A 19,807-nucleotide genomic window follows, 5' to 3' on the forward strand; every position below is an offset into this window, starting at 1 on the left:
AGCCTCCTTTGGATTCTGTGTCTCTCCCTTTCTCTCCTCATTCATGCTCTTTCTCTCTCAAAAATAAATAAACATTTTTAAAAATCGCATGTAGGGGTGCCTGGGTGGTTCAGTCAGTTTAGTGTCGAATTCTAGGTTTCGGCTCAGGTCATGATCTTGCAATATTGTGAGTTCAAGCCCAATGTGGGGCTCTGTGCTGGCAGCACAGAGCCTTCTTGGAATACTCTCTCTCTGCCCCTTCCCTCACTCACGCTGTCTCTGTCTCTCTCAAAATGGATAAATAAACTTAAAAAAAATCCCTGCATTTACCACTGCAAAAATTTAGTGAGAAGAGTAGTACTGTTTCATAAATTTTTGCAAATCTCTTTCATGTCAGGCTTAAAAGAGGACAGCTAGCTTGGCATGTCTGTATCTGCATTGGATCTATTTTGAAATCACGTTGTCTCTGGAAAACTTCAGTGCACACTTGAGCAAATGAAAGTGAAAAAAGAAAATCTTTTAGTAAGATGAGGATAGTTCTGATTCAGGCAGGACCAGCCAGAACTGAGGGGAAGGCAAGTGAGATGCCTAGGGCACAAGATTTAAAACAGTACTCACTGGGGTGCCTGGGTGGCTCAGTTCGTTGAGCATCTGACTTGGGCTCAGGTCATGATCTCACAGCTCTGTGAGTTTGAGCGCCGCATCGGGCTCTGTGCTGACGGCTCGGAGCCTGGAGCCTGCTTCGGATTCTGTGTCTCCCTCTCTCTCTGCCCCTAACCCACTTGCATTCTGTCTCTGTCTCTCTCAAAAATAAATAAACATTAAAAAAATAAAAAAAAATAATAAAGCAGCACTCACTGCACAAGCAAAGATGTCTAACACCATTAGTCATCAGAGAAATGCCAATCAAAACCACAATGAGATTCCACTTCACATCCAACAGGATGGCTAGCATAAAAAAGTCAGATAATAACTGTTGGCAAGGATATAGAGAAACTGAAACTCCTACATACGGCTGGTGTGAATGTAAACTTGTACAGTTACTTTGTAAAACAGTCTGGCAGTCCCTTAATTAAATAGAGAGTTCCATATAACCCAGCAATTCCTCTTCTAGGCATATACCCAAGACAAGTGGAAACAAGTCCAAAACATGTCCAAAAACACGTACACAAATGCTCATAACAGCATTATTCATAATAGACAGAAAGCGGAAACAACCCAAATGTCCATCAGCTGATGAATGGAAAAATAAAATGAAATATATCCACACAATAGAATATTATTTGCTCATAAAAACAAATGAAATAGTAATACATGCTACAGCATGATGAACTTTATAAACGTTATACTAAATAAAAGAAGATAATCATAAAAGTTCACATGTGGGCGCCTAGATGGCTGGTTGGTTGAGCATCCAACTCTTGACTTTGGCTTGGGTCATGATCCCAGGGTCATGGGATCGGGCCCCATGTCAGGCTCTGGGCTGAGTGTGGAGCCTGCTTAAGACTCTCATTCTCTCTCTCCCCTCCCCCGCTCTCTCAAATTAAATTTTTTTTTTAATTTTTAATAAATTAAAAGAGGAAATATTCTGCATGAAATATATCTTTTTACATTCAAATTTTCTGTGCCCTTATATTTAAAACATATATTAGGGTTTTGTCTTTTAAATCTAATTTGCCAATCTTTGTCTTTTAATTGAGAAATTAAAACTTTTATTTTATTTTTTTTTTAATTTTTTTTTAACGTTTTATTTATTTTTGAGACAGAGAGAGACAGAGCATGAACAGGGGAGGGTGAGAGAGAGAGGGAGACACAGAATCCGAAACAGGCTCCAGGCTCTGAGCTGGGGCTCGAACTCACAGACCGCGAGATCATGACCTGAGCCGAAGTCGGCCGCCCAACCGACTGAGCCACCCAGGCGCCCCTAAACCTTTTAAATATAACGTATTATAATATAATTAGGGGCGCCTGACTGGTTCAGTCAGTGGGCATGCAGCTCTTGGTCTTGGGGTCATGAGTTCAAGCCCCACTTAAAAAACATAGAATCTTTGGGGCACCTGGGTGGCTCAGTCAGCTGAGCATCCGACTTCAGGTTAGGTCAAGATCTCACAGTTCATGGGTTCAAGCCCCATGTTGGGCTCTGCACTGACCACGTGAGGCCTGCTTAGAAGTCTCTCTCTGCCTCTCTCTCTGCCCCTCCCCTGCTCATGTTCTCACTCTCTCTCTCTCTCAAAATAAGTAAACATTTAAAAAATAAAATCTTTAAAAAAATAATATATATATATATAATTATAGATCAGTTAAATTTGAAAAAGGCAAAACAATGAGGTTTTTAGAAGATAATACCAGAGAATATGATCTTGAGCCAGGAAGTCCTCTTAAACAAAATAGAGAAAGCACCAAACATAAAGAAAAAGATAGTTTTGACAATGTTTCTGCCTACAAAATCCTTGATAAATGTTAATATTTACTGAGAGTTTGCCATGTACATCAAGTTAGGGACTTTACGTACATCGTATCACTTAATCTTCACAGCAGGCTATAATAAGTCAGTCTATTACTTTCCTTACTTTGCAGGAGGTTAAGTAGTTCACCGAAGGCCGCACAGCTATCACCTGGGAGTAGAATTTGGGTCTATCTGATTTCAAAGCTCCTGTTCTTAACCACTACCGTGGAAGCCTTCCCAGTTTGGGGGGCGGATTTTGTTTAAGTCTTTATCCTCTGAGGGGTGCCTGGGTGGCTCAGTTGGTTGAGCGGCCACCTTTGGCTCAGGTCATGATCTCATGGTTCGTGGGTTTGAGCCCCTCCTTGGGCTCTGTGCTGACAGCTGAGAGCCTGGAGCCTGCTTCAGACTCTGTGTCTCCCTCTCTCTCTGCCCCTCCCCTGCTCATGTTCTGTCTGTCTGTCTGTCTCTCTCTCTCTCTCAAAAATAAACATTAAAAAACATTTTTTTAAGTCTTTATCCTCTGAAACTAGCATTCTCCTTCCTTCCCCCAGCATCTTACATTCACTGCTTGTATTGCTTCATCATCTAATTGTCATCCTTCTGCCATATCCTTTATGACAAATTCCAATCCAAGCAATTACTCACCCACTCCTCAACTCCTTGTTGTCTAGATCCAACCCCCAATGATAATGATATGCTAATCATCAGAGTAGGGAACTGTAGGAAATCCTAGTTATGGTACCCAATGGCTTTTTCTCAATCTTCATCTTTACTGACCTCTTTTGAACCTCCCCCTTCTTTGAACACAATTCTCCCTTAATTTCTAAGTCATACTTTAAGTTTCTCATTCAACCAATACACTTAGTTGACACCGACTTTATGTGTGCTTTGTGCCAGGCACAGGGATGCGGACGTCAAAATAAAGTTTCAAACCTCAATAAACTTGTCTAGATTAAAGACAATTAGGCAACTACCAAATAGTACACATGATATTTTATATATTATATATATACAATCACATAAAAGAGCTAAGAAATTTCATCTAAAATTGCAGTTAAGTCTATGGGCTTTAGAGTCAGATAAACAAGGGTTTGAGAGCTGAATTCATCACTTGTAAAATTTTGGGCAAGTTATTCAAAATACTTTAAAAATTAGGTGAATCATTACAGATTACATCATGCTTACTATAGAAGAGCAGAATGCTACTGGTGTTTGTAGAGAGAATGAGCCATATAAGGTTGAACCCATTATACAAATTACTAGAGGAATGCCTTATTTTTAAATGGTTTGATAAAATTATAAGTAAACACAAACAGCTAAAGTTCCCCCTGCCAAAGCTTGTCAGGGTACATTTGACATAGTCATCTACTGCTGGAAACATTATAAAATTAGTATGTAAGCTGCACAGACACAATTGCAAATGAAAAAGAATGCCTTTTAGAGACCTGAGATGCAGCTTGGTGCCCTGGCTTGGATAATGCCAGACCTACAGAATATTGGTTAACCACGCTACCCATACGAGACTACGGAAAGAGCATGGGCAGACAAAATGTAAACATTTAATAGACTGGGAAACATTGGCAAAGTCCCCAAGATTAACTCAAGGTAGAAAAGTGAGAATATATTTTGTTTATTTGTTCTTACCAAAGGCTATAAACCCGAAAGAGATCAAACTGCAAACCAGTTGACTATTAAACTGCTAATGCTGGAAACCAGCCAGTTAGGCAGACTGCAGGGGCTATTTGGTTGAAATGAGCATACCCAAGAACGTATTTTACATGACATACAAATGGACTGTTCAGTGGCAAACTAAGCAGATGAAGTGGCGGGCATCTGTGTTGCCACAACAGACCACCCTTCACCAACATAAACCACAAATAGTACTCCTCCCCTCCCCCACGATTACGAAACACTGTTTCACCCAGGGGTGGAATCTGCTGTCAGCTAAAGCGTGTCAATAATGTTCCTCACCGTTGCAGTTTCACTGAATTTTGCTTCCATACAGTCAGTTCGCTGGTTTCAGTTCCTTTCCCTCCTCCCCCAGTGGCACAATGCCAGCTGGAACAGTTTTTTGGGCAAGGGTGGGATTTTGTAATTTTGACACATGCACAAATTTTACATTTGAAATCTGGTGGCTTCTGACATCAACTAAAATAGTGGTTGAGGAAGTAATTTCCAAGCATGGCCTCCCTCATACAGTTAACCTAAAAATAACCTGTATAGGGGCACGTGACTGGCTATGGAATGTGTGACTCTTGATCTCAGGGTTTTAAGTTCGGGCCCCATGTTGTATGTAGAGATTACTTTAAAAAAATAAAATCTTAAAAAAAAAAACCCTTACATATTATGTAAATAAATAAATAAATATCTGTTAATAGATATAGTATAGAATATACCCTCTCCCTCTCTATATGTGTGCATGCATGAGTGTGTGTGTGTGTGTGTGTGTGTGTGTGTGTAGAATGTTAAACAAAAGGGAGTCCCATGTATGGCCTCCTATGTACTCTCAGTTTCCTTTACAAAGACAGCTATAACAGGGGCACCTGGGTGGCTCAGTCAGTTGAGCATCTGACTTCAGCTCAGGTCATGATCTCACACCTCATGGGTTTGAGCCCTGCATCAGGCTCTGTGCTGACATCTCGGAGCCTGAAGCCTGCTTCAGAGTGTCTCCCTCTCTCTCTCTCTGCCCCTCCCAGCTTACCCTCTGTCTGTCTCTCTCTCAAAAATAAGTAAACATTAAAAAATTTGAAAAAAAAAGATGCTATAACAGATTTTATCCACAGGATAAGGGAAAATAAATAATATATACCGAGCATTTTGCATAGTGCCTTTAAGTAACTCAATTTCTAAATTTATTTTTTTTAATTAAAACATTTTTTTTAAATTAATTTACCTATTTTGAGAGAGGCAAAGAGAGTGTGAGTGGCAGAGGGGCAAAGAAAGAGGGAGAATCCCAAGCAGGCTCTGCGCTGTCAGTGGAGAGGCCATGCAGTGCTCGAACTCATGAAACCGTGAGATCATTACCTAAGCCAAAATTAAGAGTTTGAGGCTCAACCGACTGAGCCACCCAGGAGCCCCTAATGTTTGTTTTTTTTTTTTTTTTTTTAAGTAGGCTTCATTCCCAACGTGGGGCTTGAACTCATGACCCGGAGATTAAGAGTCACATTCTTTACCGACTGAGCCAGCCAGGTGCCCACAATTTCTAAGTATTTATAAAATGCTTACCAGTATTGCCTCTTGGGATGACCCTAAAAGAGATGCTGAATTGTACCAAGTAGAATAAGGCATTCCAAGAAATGAGACTGTTATATGCAAAGCTCTGAGAGCAGCAGAGTGTGGTGTGTGGAACAATGTCGGTGGCTAAACTGAAGAGGACAAGGCTAGAGGCAGGGAAATTATTGAAAGATGGTAAGAGAGATGACAAGTGCCCAGACTAGAGCAGTGGCAGAGGAGAAGAGATAGATCAAAGAGATATCCAGGATGCAGACCTGATAGGGAGTGGTAGACGATTAGATGGGGGAGGAAGAAAAAGACTGATGGAAATCCTAGGTTTGTGATGTGATTTACATGCTGGCGATAATGAAGCACACAGCCACAAACCTATTTTAGAGGAAGAAGAAGAAGTGTTTGGTGTTGACATATTTAAGTTAATGTAAAGCATCTAGGTAAAGATCATCTGCAATATAGTAGACATTCAGAATTCAGAAGTCAACATTTTTTTAGAATACCTAATCAATATAAATACTTATATAATTGGTTCTTATAGAATCACCCTGGCAATGACAAAGGGATATTAATCAAGAGTTAACAGATTATAATAGATTTTTATGACTGACCCAGAAAGTATAGGGCTAGTCAAACCAGAATTAAGTAAATTAAAAACAAATTTCCATCACTACCTCAGCTGCTTTGCCGTTGTAAAGGCGAAAATGATTACAGGCCTTAAGATTGAGTGCGATGGTGCTTTCAGGGATTTGCTGAAGGTAAACTGCCAGAACTTCCTGAGACACATCATAGTAATCCAGCTTGTAGTAACACAGGGCCACATACACATTGAGGGCAAGGTATTCCCTATTAGGTGAAAGGATTAAGGGTTAACAGTTGAAGTCTACTTCAGAGAAATGTTGTCAAATGACAAAGACTTTTTTAATGGTTAAAAATGGACAGCCAGGCGGAGAAAACATGAATTTGCCTTTCGAAGAAAGAAACCAAGATACCATCAGTGTGATATTTTTCTTTTGTACTGTAATATTTGGGCGTTTTAAGTAGAATGAAAGATGACAACGAAAGGAGAAAGGGAAACATTCAACTCCTACTCGTTCATGTTAAAAAAAATGAAACTAACATACTGGGCAAAAACTGTAAATGAGCACATGCGGTACAGGGGACTGACACACAAGAAGGAGACTCGATGAGTGAGGGGGAAATGGCTGGGGTGCAGGTAAAACAAAAGGAGAGAAGGCAGGTGGGTGAGACATTTTGGGAAAGTGAGAGAGAGACCACATGGTCAGTGATAAAAGTTGGAATGTTAATTCTCAGGAATGGTTTATTTCTAATTTTGTCAAAACGTTACCTACGATGTAATACAATGCTGAAATGATACATTTAGACCATGCATTTTCAACAGGAGTTAAGAATTCTTCTGAAGAAATGGAAAATCATACTCATTTAAGTATAAAGCATAGATATACGTTTGAGATGTAAATGGACACACGGTATATCTGTGGTTTTAATGCTTCATGAGAAGGTGGCTGGGGAAAAGAAGTCCAAAAAGGCTCTCTGGAAGGGTGATAACAAAATTAAGGTGGAGAAATCCTGATCTGGAGAATAAGGAGTTCTTAATGAGGCCAGATTATTAGCCAAACACATTTGAACCCATGGTGATAATAGATCGAAACCATACTAGGTCCTCAGCCAAACTGTTTCCAGGAAAAAAAATAACAAAATGAGATTCTGAGTAGACATAAAAGGGCACAGACCTGTTATCTAGCAGTATTCGCTTATAAATATCAATTGCTTCTTGGTAGTGAGATCGCATATAGTGGATTGAGGCCAAACTGAGTTGATCTTCTGTGATATCCTGAAGATTCTGATGAAAGTTCATCAACTTCTTCTCATCATTAAACTAAAATTGTCAGAGGAAAAAACACATGAAAAGATTCATATTAGAGAACAGTTAATCAATACCTATGGTACAGAGATTTTAACTCCTCCTTCAACCACCTTGTCTCTCTGTTCTCCTTATTTCTCTTCAGTTCCTTATCTTCTCTTCTGTCTCCTTCAGAGAAAGAATGAAAACAGCCTCTGGAGGCATAGCCTTGACAATGGAAAACCTTTAAGTCACAGCTAATAACCACCCTCTTCCTCCTTCTTCCTATTTCTTTCTCCCTTTTCTTTTTTCTATGTCTTTTTATTGCTTTCATTTGCTGTTTATAAGAGAGACATTTTAAAATATAAAGACACATGGGGAGCCTGAGTCAGTCAGGCTCAGTCAGTTAAGCATACAACTTCGACTTAGGTCATGATCTCTTGGTTTGTGGGTTCGAGCCCCTCATCAGGCTCTGTGCTGACAGCTCAGAGCCTGGAACCTGCTTCAAATTCTGTGTCTCCCCCTTTCTCTGCCCCTCCCCTACTTGCACTCTGTCTCTCTCTTTATCAAAAATAAATAAACATTAAACAAATTTTTTAAATATAAAGACAGAGTAAGATAGAAAGTTTAAAAGTATGTCAAGGGATATAATAGACAAATATTATACAAAAAAGAGCCAGTGTAGATATACAAATATGACAAAGTAGACTTTATGTGAAGAGGAATTTCTAGAGATAAAGAGAGGCATTTCATAATGATGTTTTAATTCACTAGATGGATATAAGAATTCTAAATTTGTATGCACTTAATGATACAGTCTGGAAAACATGTAAAGCAAACACTGAAAGAACTAAACAGAGAGATAGATAATTACAGTGTGATATATTTTTTTTTTCGTTTATTCATTTTTGGGACAGAGAGAGACAGAGCATGAACGGGGGAGGGGCAGAGAGAGAGGGAGACACAGAATCGGAAACAGGCTCCAGGCTCTGAGCCATCAGCCCAGAGCCTGACGCGGGGCTCGAACTCACGGACCGCGAGATCGTGACCTGGCTGAAGTCGGACGCTTAACCGACTGCACCACCCAGGCGCCCCTACAGTGTGATATTTTTAAATGCACCAATTATTTTCATATATTGCACGTGGGTGATGTGATAAACTTCCTGTAAAATAATTTAGCAATATCATTGAAAATCTTTAAAGTTGTTCAAATTCAATTAACTCAGTAAGCTCATTTCTAGGATGTTCAGAATAACATTTTTGTAATTAAAATTAAAACAATCTAAATGGAAAAATAAATAAATAAAACAATCTAAATGGGACTGATTCCTTGATTTCTCTTTGTGCTGCTTCATTTTTGGTGTACAGAAATGCAACAGATTTCTATACATTGATTTTTGTTTCCTGTGACTTAACTGAATTCATGTATCAGTTCTAGCAATTTTTGGGTGGAATCTTTTAGGTTTTTTTTTTTAACCAAGTTTTCTATATAGAATATCATGTCATCTGCAAATAGTGAAAGTTTTACTTCTTTGCCAATATGAATGCCTTTTATTGCTTCTTGTTGTCTAACTGCTGAGGCTAGGACTTCTAGTACTATGTTAAATAACAGTGGTAAGAGTGGACATCCCTGTCTTATTCCTGACCTTAGAAGAAAAGCTCTGTTTTTCCCTGTTGAGAATGACATTAGTTGTGGATTTCTCATACATGGCCTTTATTATGTTGTGATATGTTCCTTCTAACCCTACTTTGTTGAGGGTTTTTATCATGAACGGATGATGAACTTTATCAAATGCTTCTACTGCATCTATTGAAATGATCAAAAGGCTCTTATGCTTTGTTTCATTAATGTGGTGTATCACATTGGTTGATTTGCAACTACCGAACCACACTTGCAGCCCAGGAATAAATCCCACTTGATTGTGGTGAGTGATTCTTTAAATGTACTGTTGGATTAGGTTTGCTAGTATTTTTTTTAAATTTTTTAACGTTTATTTATTTTTGAGAGACAGAGAGACAGAGCATGAATGGGGGGGATGGACAGAGAAAGGAGGACACAGAATCTGAAGCAGGCTCTAGGCTCTGAGCTGTCAGCACAGAGCCCAACGTGGGACTCGAACTCACGAGCCACGAGATCAAGACCCGAGCCGAAGTCAGACACTTAATGGACTAAGCCACCCACGTGCCCCTGTTTGCTAGTATTTTATTCAGAAATCTTATATCCATGTTCATCAGGGATATTGGCCTGCGGTTGCCTTTTGTAGTGGAATCTTTATCTGGCTTTGGTATCAGGGTATGCTGTTCTCATACAATTAACAACACAAGAAACAAGAGGTGCTGGTGAGCATATTAACAAAGGGGGACCCTCTTACATTGTTCTTGGGAATGCAAACTGATGCAGCCACTTTAAACACAGTATGGAAATTCCTCAAAAAGTTAAAAATAGAACTACCCTACGATCCAGCAATTGCACTACCAGGTATTTACCCAAAGAATACAAAAATACTAATTCAAAGTATTTGAATGCACCTTGATGTGTATAGCAGCACTATCTACAATGGCCAAATTATGGAAAGAACCCAAATGCCCACTGACTAATGGATGGATAAAGAAGACATGGTATATATTTACAATGGAATATTATTTAGCCATAAAAAAGAATGGAATCTTGCCATTTGCAATAATGTGGATGGAGCTAGAGAATATTATCCTGAGCAAAATAAGTCAGTCAAAGAAAGACAAATACCATATGATTTCACTTATATGTGGAACTTCAGAAACAAAACAGATGAGCATAGAAAAGATAGAGAGGGGCAAACAAAGAAACAGATCCTTAATGATGGTTACCAGATGGGAGGTGGATGGGGGAATAGGTTAAATAGGTGATGGGGATTAAGGAGTTCACTTGTGAGGATCATGGGGTATGGAATGTATTAAAAAATTTTAAATAAATAAATACATAAATATGATCTAAAAGTCAAATAACTATGAATTGTTAAATAAATTATGATACATGATACAATGAAATGTTTTTTATAAAAAACATTTTAAAAAGTCACAGTCTTAAAGACTATTTGTGCCTCAAGGATATGCTCATAGTATAAAGATAGATAGAAAAAAAAAGCAGAATATAAAAATATATATTCAACATGAGTCTCACTCTTGCAAAACAAAGAAATGCATATATAAATATGCATACAAAAAATAATTATCCTAAAAGGAGATAAAATATACCAAAAGATTGAAATGTAGTTACCTTTAAATATGGTAAATGTTATTTCCTTTTTCAATTTTTGTTACTTACATTTTATCTAATGGAATTAACGTGTAACTTCTTTAATATGGAAAATTATTTGAAAAAAATTTTATGATGATGACCAAAATTATTGATATAAGGCAATTTTGAAAAGTGTGTATGTATTTCTAGAAATTAAGACAAGGTGTCTTTGAGTGTGCTTCCAAGAGACAATAGGAAACAGTGGAAAGAAACTAATCTTAAATGACTGCTACTTAAGAAGAACTAAGATCTAACATCTCTTAATAAATTAGTAGGGTAAAGAACATTAAGGGGAAGAAAATTTTATAAAATTAACACCTATATTCTATTTGTTCTACAAATTCATTAACAAGCATTTCTAGTTAATTATCTTTCACCAGGGGCACCTGGATGGCTCAGTCAGAGGACTTTGGCTCAGGTCATGGTCTCAAGGTTTGTAATTTTGAGCCCTGCATCCGGCTTCGTGCTGACAGTGCAGAGCCTGCTTGGGATTCTCCCTCTCTCTCTCTGCCACTCTCCACTTGCACACGCTTGCATGCTCTCTCTCTCTCTCTCAAAATAAATAAAACTTAAAAAAATTTTTAAATTATCTTTCACCATTGTTTTTAATAAGAAAGAAAAAATATTTTAAAAACAAGAAGTGTGAAACAAGAACATAAATACCTTATGAGCCAAGTGGAAGAGGAGGCGATTTTGAAGTCGGCTTTTTGGAGCTAGAAAAAAAAGTTCAAGCTACTTATTAATTGTCAATGGCACTTAGTCCCCTGCAAGAAAAACATGAGACAGGGGCGTCTGGGTGGCTCAGTCGGTTAAGTGTCCAACTTCAGCTCAGGTCATGATCTCACGGTTTGTGAGTTCGAGCCTCACAGCGGGCTCTGTGCTGACAGCTCGGAGCCTGGAACCTGCATCAGATTCTGTGTCTCCCTCTCTCTCTGCCCCTTGCCTGCTCACACTCTGTCTCTCTCTGCCTCAAAAATAAACGTTAAAAAATTAAAACAAAAAAACAAACCATGAGACAAAGATAAAACTTCCCAAATCCTACACACGTGATCATGATATGTCTCTACTATGATATATATTATCTTAGCCTGTTCTCTACTTACAGTAGCAGGAACAGCATCAAGAACCGGGAAAACAACATTGTAAGGTTCTATTATTCCCCAGCACTTGTTCTACTGGATTCTATGATGGTGACCCACAGCACAGCACACACAATTCTGGTAGCAGCCACCGCCGTGCTGTCCACACACTGATCAAACACTGGAAACAAACAGCTATGTTTATCTCAGGTCATGTAGGAATCCAGTCTCATTCAGTTGTGCTTCCCAGTATTCGTTGTCAAGTCCTTCTGAAATCTCTTTTTCCACAATTATACAGCCATAGTTTCTTAAATACTAGCCCGATCTCTACTCCATAGATCTAGCATGATAATCTGCCACCCTGAAACAGCCAACCAAGAGAAAACGTTAACACCTTTCGAGTTCCAAATCTCCTCTGCACTGTTGGAGAATTTTCCTAATCCTAGATACCTAACCCCGTATCTCTTTACAGGAAAAAAATGATACTTCAATGTATTAAAAAAAAATTTATACAGAAAGAAGGATAGTTACCTTGATCACTTTCTATGTATCTAATACTGTTCTCACAGATAAAATCTAGAAACATGAGATAAAATAAGTGACTTAAAGGCCCTATAACAAAATTAAGAAAAACTACATTAGTACATGGGAAACAGTTTGAGTACAAACCAAGAAAGGCTTCGAGTTCCACAGTGTCCATGAATTTCAGCTGGAATTGTTCCTAAATATGTATATATCAGTTAATTCTCTAAGAATTCTATCCTGGGAATTTGTTATTCTTCCCTGACAAATTTCATAACAAATGTTCCTTTCCCCCCTTTCTCTACATTTCTTTGAATTTAATTTGATTCAGGGCACCTGGGTGGCTCAGTCGGTCGAGCATCCGACTTCCGCTCAGGTCATGATCTCGCGGTCCGTGAGTTCGAGCCTCACGTCGGGCTCTGTGCTGACAGCTCAGAGCCTGGAGCCTGTTTCAGATTCTGTGTCTCCCTCTCTCTCTGACCTTCCCCCATTCATGCTCTGTCTCTGTCTCAAAAAACTGAATAAATGTTAAAAAAAAAAATTAAAAAAGAAAGATAACTTGCTCTTTTGCTTCCCTCATCCTTTTTTTTCAGCCTCTGGGGAGGTGGGGGAGAGGAAGCACCACGGAGATTAACTCTCTCTTTAAAAGTAAAATTGCTAAGGTTCAATATTCTTTGACGAATAAAGCTATTTTTTAGTTTTCTTTTTCTTAATTATTATTTATTTCTTGATTTTAGTTAGTTAGTTTTTAGTTTTATCATGGTACTTGGTTTTTCCTCAGTAAAAAATGAATTGGGGCTCGTGGGTGGCCCAATCCATTGAGCGTCTGACTCTTGATTTCTGATCAGGTCATGGTCTCACGGTTCATGAGTTTGAGCCCCGTGTTTGCCTCTGCGCTGACAGTGCAGAGCCTGCTTGGGATTCTCTCTTTCCCTCGCTCTCTACCCCTCCCCCGCTCACAAGCACATGCTCTCTCAAAATAAATAAACTTAAAAAAAAAAAAAGAAAAAGGAATTAAAGAAGTTTTAAAATCTCCAAAATAACTCTTTCCATTAGTGATGAATACTAGATATTAAAAGGGGCCAATTTACCTTTAAATCCAGCTGCTTCAGCTTGTTTATACATTCCAAGAAAAAAGTAGGTACAGGCTAGGTTCACCCAGACTTCAGGATTGCAGTTTTCCTCTTTTGTTGCACTTTCATATTCCTGAAATACACATTAAGCAGGGATCTCATTTCAGCCGTAAAGCAATCGATGAGCCATTCTTCTATAATGGAATAGGACTTCTTACTGGGACTGGGCAACTTCACATTTAGGGAATCCTATATGCTCCTCAACTGTTCTGTACCTTCAAGGTTACATACTGAAGCTATAGCTCAATCCTACCCACGTGGGCTGTTGTGCGCACAATCTCAAACGGGTTTTTCCCCCCTTTCCACGCTGATCCATGGGCTAACAAACCGCAAAATTTAAAGTAACTAAAATATTTTATTTTTGCTAACTTAAAAAAAAGTGGGTACATGGGTGGCTCAGTTGGTTAAGGGTCCAAATCTTGATTTCAGCTCAGGACATGAGCCCATGGTTCGTGAGTTCGAGCCCTGAGTTGGGCTCTGCGCCGAGAGGGTGGAGCCTGCTTGGGATTCTCTGTTTCCCCCCCTCTCTCCACTCCTCCCTCTCTCTCTTTCTTTCTCTCTCAAAATAAATAAATAAACTTTAAACATAAAAGCTACCTTATAAGAAATATATAGGTTTGGTTAACTTAAAATCTGATAATATACTATAAATATTGTTTCGTTCTAATTGTTTTCTGGGTTAGTTTATTTGGCTTTACATTCTATTTCTTTTAAGAGTTTATTTTATTATTATATTTTTAAGTAGACTCCCCGCCCAACACGGGGCTCAAACTCACAACCCTGAGATCCAAGAGTCCTATGCTCTACTGACTGAGCCAGCCAGGTGGCCCCATTTGGGTTTACATTTTATTTTTTTGACATTTATTTATTGATTTTGAGAGAGAGAGAGAGAGAGCATGCACACATGCAAGCTCAGACAGGGGAGGAACAGAGAGAGAGAGAGAGAATCTAAAGCAGGCTCTGAGCTGTCAGCTCAGGGCAGAGCCTGACACAGGGCTTGATCTCACAAGCCTGACATCATGACCTGAGCTGAAATCAAGAGTCAGATGCTTAATCGACTGAGGCACCCAGGTGCCCCCTGGCTTTATATTTGAAAAAGGTATTTTTTTCCTGCCAAGTACACCTTCTGAGATTTACGTTGTCAACCACATTTTCCATATACCCTATTTACCAGTCTTTACCAGATTCCTTTGTTTCTTTTTCTTACTACATATGGGCTACTCTCTTTTCCCTATACCTTTCAAAAATACCATCAGCCTCTATTGTCTTTTATATATCTTCCCTTTGCCCTAATTGATTTTGTTGTTGTTGCTGTTTTTAATGTTTATTTTTGAGAGAGAGAGACAGATTGCGAGTGGAGGAGGGGCAGAGAGAGAGGGAGACACAGAATCTGAAGCAGGCTCCAGGCTCTGAGCTGTGTCAGCACTGAGCCTGATATGAGGCTCAAATTCACAAACTGTGAGATCATGACCTGAGCCTAAGTAAGACACTTAACCAACGGAGCCACCCAGGAACCCCAGTTTTTGTTGCTTTAAAGTTTATTTATTTTGAGAGAGAGAGCATGTGCGAGCAGGGGAGGGACAGAGAGAGAGGGAAGCAGAATACCAAGCAGGCTCCGTGCTGTCAATGCAAGCCTGATGTGGGGCTTGAACTCATGAACCATGACATCATGACCTGAGCCAAAATCGAGTCCTCTGTTCAACTGAATGAGCCACCCAGGCGCCCCTGTTGTTTTTGTTCATCATCTTACCTCATTACCTGACCTTGGACACTTTCATTCTGGTTATGCAGGTTTTAAAATAACCTTAGATTACATTTTGGGGGTAAGAATATGTGGTAAGTATTTAAACAATTTCATTTATGATTTAAAAACTGTTTGACTGATGGCATCTAAAATTTTATCTAGATTCATAATCCTATAGATTGCTCATTAGATAGGTACTGTTTAGGGGCGCCTGGGTGGCTCAGTTGGTTAAGCGGCCGACTTCGGCTCAGGTCATGATCTCGCGGTCCGTGAGTTCGAGCCCCACGTCAGGCTCTGTGCTGACAGCTCAGAGCCTGGAGCCTGTTTCGGATTCTGTGTCTCCCTCTCTCTGACCCTCCCCCATTCATGCTCTGTCTCTCTCTGTCTCAAAAATAAATAAACGTTAAAAAAAATTTTTTTAGATAGGTACTGTTTACAATGACAAAGAAAAGCAACTTTCAAAACTGCACTTGCAGAAATATAAAGATAATATAATCTTTCCTATCTAAAATGAACCAAGAAAAATAAAAATGAACTTTTGAGAAAGGCATCATGGAAATTTTATCCAAAGGGTTTTTTCTTCTCCTGAAGCTTTCCTTAAGAAATACTAAGTGAGATTTGAAGAATCTCACTAGTATATATGCAAAAGCAAAGAGTAAACAAGATATATATATGTGTATATATATATATGTATATAAGTATATACACTTGAACACATATAAAAGATTTATGAAGCAATACATCAAACAAGAGCCAATCGTTGCCTCTGTTAACAAAGAAATAGAATTGGGAAAGGGAGATAGGATGACTTTTTTCTTTTTCTTTTGTTCCCTTCTGTATTGTTTGGATTTTACTAAGAGCGTGAATTATTATAATACAGAGCTTAATAACTTTTTCAAAACCCTTCTGTTACAATTTGTAAAAACTGTTTTAAGTTTTATTTATTTATTTTGAGAGAGAGAGAGAGAGAGCATGAGCAGGGGAGGGGCAGAGAGAGGGAGAGAGAGAGAATCTGCACTGACAGTGCAGAGCCTGATATGGGGCTTGAACTCACCAACCGTGAGATCATGACCTGAGCTGAAATCAGGAGTCAATGCCCAACTGACTGAGCCACCCAGGTGCTCCATACCTTTTTTTTTTTTTTTACTAACCTCCAAAGCTCTCTTGTAGTCACCCAGGTGAAAAGCACAGTATCCAATCCACAAATTAGTGTCCTCTTCTTGTTCCCCAACATGCCGTTTGAACTTCAGGTTAAAATTTCATTTAAAAAAACCCAGAAAAACAGAACAAACAAACAAGAAACATGAAAAGCTTTGAATAAACCCTCTGTTTAAAAAAACTGCTATGTTAAGCTACGGATGAACAATAGGAAATTGAAAGTAACAGAAGCAAGACAATAACATTTAATTAAGTCTATATACCTAAGGAACTCAGCACAATTACCTTCTAATTGTCACAGAGAATGTATCTGTATATTTCTTAAATGCTGCAATAACTATCAGAATCTAAATTTTATTTATTTCGTGAGGCATCATCAAAAGGCTGGAACAATTATTGTTACATAGCAACTGAAACAGGCTATACTGAAACAACATATATAGCCATATGATCTTCTCAATTCCTTTCAAGGTTAGGAATCAAAAGAATTTTAATGTTTGACTTCTATATTATCCAAGAAAACTATAACACAGATAGATTATTTCTTAGATATTCACAAGATGAAAATTTCTCGTTCACTTAATATTTCCAGTTGAAAGAAATGCATAATTTCAAACATTTCACGTTCATTTTTCTTTTTCTTTTTTTTAAATGTTTGTTTGTTTGTTTGTTTATTTATTTATTTATTTATTTATTTATTTATTTTTGGGAGCAAGAGAGAGAGAGAGAGAGCACATGCAAGGGAAGGGCAGAGAGAGAGGGAGACAGAGAATCCCAAGCAGAATCCCAATATGTCTGGGACATATTAAGGAACACAAGAATTACGTGAAGTATCTAACGCCAAATAACTGAAAGTTAGAGATTAAGCAATGAACTCAAGGCTACCAGAGCCAGAGAAGGTAGTAGCAGGGACTGTCACAGCCCACTGACTCCAACGCCTGTGTTCTCACCCTCCATGCTCTATGCATTCAAACTCACACTTCAAGCCTATCCCATTAGTGCACACATATATCTTTGATAGGTTATGACCTTCTGCTGAGAGCGAATCAGCAAATCATTCTGTAACCCTTGAACAGGTTTACCATGACCTGTGAGAATTAAGGATATTCAGAAGCCTGGCCTCATTTTTGTCCATTGGGAGAAAATATATGTGAATTCCCCAGGCAACAAAAGTCCTGTTTTCGAGGAAATGAATGAGGCTTTTGAAAGAGGAATCTGAACTCCCATGGTTAGGTGAGAGTTTTCCATTCTACAGGCTGATAAACCAAAAACATGGATAAAAAAACTAAATAGGGAGCCGACACATATCTGTAGATCATTGCTACAGAATATTGGGTGCCTTGACTGTGACAAGATGGAGACATCCAATGATACTTTCTGGTCTGGGTAAGAACTTACTCCTATAGTTAATTCTATACATTAGAAATCTTTTCGCAAAATGCTGTGGATTTGAGTACAGTGCCTTAAGTCTGAAGACATTCTTATTTGAAGTCTTCCTGAATTTGTCCCAGGAATTACCGGGAGCCAAAGGAAAGCTCATGAGACTTCCTCACCCCAAACCATGGCAGTTCCCATTCCCATACCTTATGGCACTTGACAGGCCACCTAAGAATGTAAGCACAGAGCAGAGTCTCCCTGACAACCTGAAAGTAGTACAAGATTACACAGTAAGGGAAATGTGGTTGTTGTCTAAAAAGAGAGAAGAGAAATAGAGACTGACAAAAATTAGACATATACCTACCACTTAGTCCACTGACTTACAGAGCTAGAAGGTCCTTCCAAGTCAACTTCCCCACTTTAATGATGAGAAAGCTGACACCAAAAAAGTCAAACAAGATGCTCGATATCAGAGCTAGTAAGAAACATAGAAGCACACGTGGAAGATTGAGAAATACATAAAGCTCACTAAAACAATCATTGTTGATAGATTATAAGTAAGATAGCTGGAGTAGTAATTCGGAGAAATGACTGGCAAAACACAACTGGGCTATGCCGTCAAAACTCTTCAACTCTTCACTGTTTGGTGTGCTCCTTCATTCTCCTATAACATGTGATTCCCACAAAGCAGTTTCTCAAGGTGTAGTGTCCTTGGATCATCTATGTCAGAAGCACTTGGGCTACGTGACAAAAATGCAGGTCCTGAACAGCACCATATTGTAAACAATCAGAATCCCTGGGGTGCCTGGGTGGCTTAATCGGTTAAGCATCCGACTCTTGATTCAGCTCATGACCTCACAGTTCATAAGATGGAGCCCCACGATGGGCTCTGTGCGGAGCATGGAGCCTGCATGGGATTCTCTCTCTCCCCCCCTCTCTCTCTGCTCCTCCTCTGCTCTCTCTCAAAAATAAGTAAATAAACATTAAAAAAAAAAGAAAGAATCATAACCCCTAAGGCAGGAGTAGAGGAATGTATGTTTCAATAAGTACCCTAAGTGATTCTGATGCATATTAGAAGTTGAGAAGTACTGCCATAAAGATTTGAAATATTTTCTGAAGATATGGTATTCTAGGCAACAAGCATGAAGCACCGTAGTATTATTCAAATGATTCAAATTTTATAAGATATAAGAGGAATAAATCATAAATTGGTCAGGGGTTGGGATAAACAATGTGTGAACTGATGCTGTATCCAATGTCCCTCCAGAGTTTTAGCTGAATTCACCATCAGTGGGACTAGACATAATTAAAAGCGTCCCTCAAGAAGTAAGCCGATCTTGTTAGTTCATCTTTAATCAGGTTTATCGTTAACACGGAATCTGGAACTTGTGCCAGACTCGATTTATAGGGAGCCCCCCCTCCCAAAGCATCCACCTGTTCCAACAGCACAACGTTGGAACGAAACCAGCGTTCACCCAAGCATTCATCCATATTCTGGTATTCACCTCCTAAGAAGCAATCTTCTTAGGACATTACCTCCAATAGGGTAATAGCTCCAGTGAAATCTCTTTGTGAAAGTAGCTCCTCTAGTTTTGGAATCTTCCTACCTTTCTTCTTTCTCTTGTCAGCGTGCGGTAGGTCCCCGCCTACAGCAGGCTTGGCCCTTGAAAGCATCTGCGAAAGAAGCAACAAAGACAGCTGTATGATCCAATTCCGATGGTCAGATTTAAACTCAGAGTAACAGCTCCAGGATTTGCATGTCAAGTCCTTAACAACCAACCCCAGGGAAGCCCATTCAAACTCTTTGTAACAACTATTTTACTAAAAGGGCCATCACCCTGTACTTGGGCTGAACCCAACAGCTACTACATGATATCTTCTTTATCAATTCATTAGAGCGGGCTAGGAGATGCTTTGGCGCAGCTTCTCTCATCTCAGTCTTCCCTTGGTCTGCTTTCCATCCCACGCGCAGCCTAGACGTGAAGTGGAGAAGCGGGAGGGAA

The 19,807-nt window shown here is 39.1% G+C and overlaps 1 protein-coding gene across 4 annotated transcripts in view; it reads right to left on the reverse strand.

Annotated features, from left to right (window-relative positions):
* Window positions 1-19,807, reverse strand: part of IFT56 (intraflagellar transport 56) — a 47,755-nt gene that overhangs the window by 26,723 nt on the left and 1,225 nt on the right. For 2 of the 4 annotated variants that reach the window (XR_003426026.2, XM_015067050.3), the window contains exons 2-7: window positions 19,341-19,478; window positions 16,421-16,513; window positions 13,484-13,598; window positions 11,455-11,504; window positions 7,405-7,550; window positions 6,325-6,496 (exon numbers count right to left, since the gene is read on the reverse strand). Coding sequence is in view for 3 of the 4 variants with exons in the window: in XM_015067050.3 (XP_014922536.2) it covers window positions 6,325-6,496; window positions 7,405-7,550; window positions 11,455-11,504; window positions 13,484-13,598; window positions 16,421-16,513; window positions 19,341-19,478 (714 nt within the window). In the remaining variant the exon portion in view is untranslated. Of the gene's footprint in view, window positions 1-6,324; window positions 6,497-7,404; window positions 7,551-11,454; window positions 11,505-13,483; window positions 13,599-16,420; window positions 16,514-19,309; window positions 19,479-19,807 lie in introns of those variants that run through there. The other 2 variants (XM_027075567.2, XM_027075568.2) reach the window with 2 other exon arrangements.

Source organism: Acinonyx jubatus, chromosome A2 (assembly GCF_027475565.1).
Source record: "Acinonyx jubatus isolate Ajub_Pintada_27869175 chromosome A2, VMU_Ajub_asm_v1.0, whole genome shotgun sequence".
Classification (NCBI taxonomy): Eukaryota; Metazoa; Chordata; class Mammalia; order Carnivora; family Felidae; genus Acinonyx; species Acinonyx jubatus.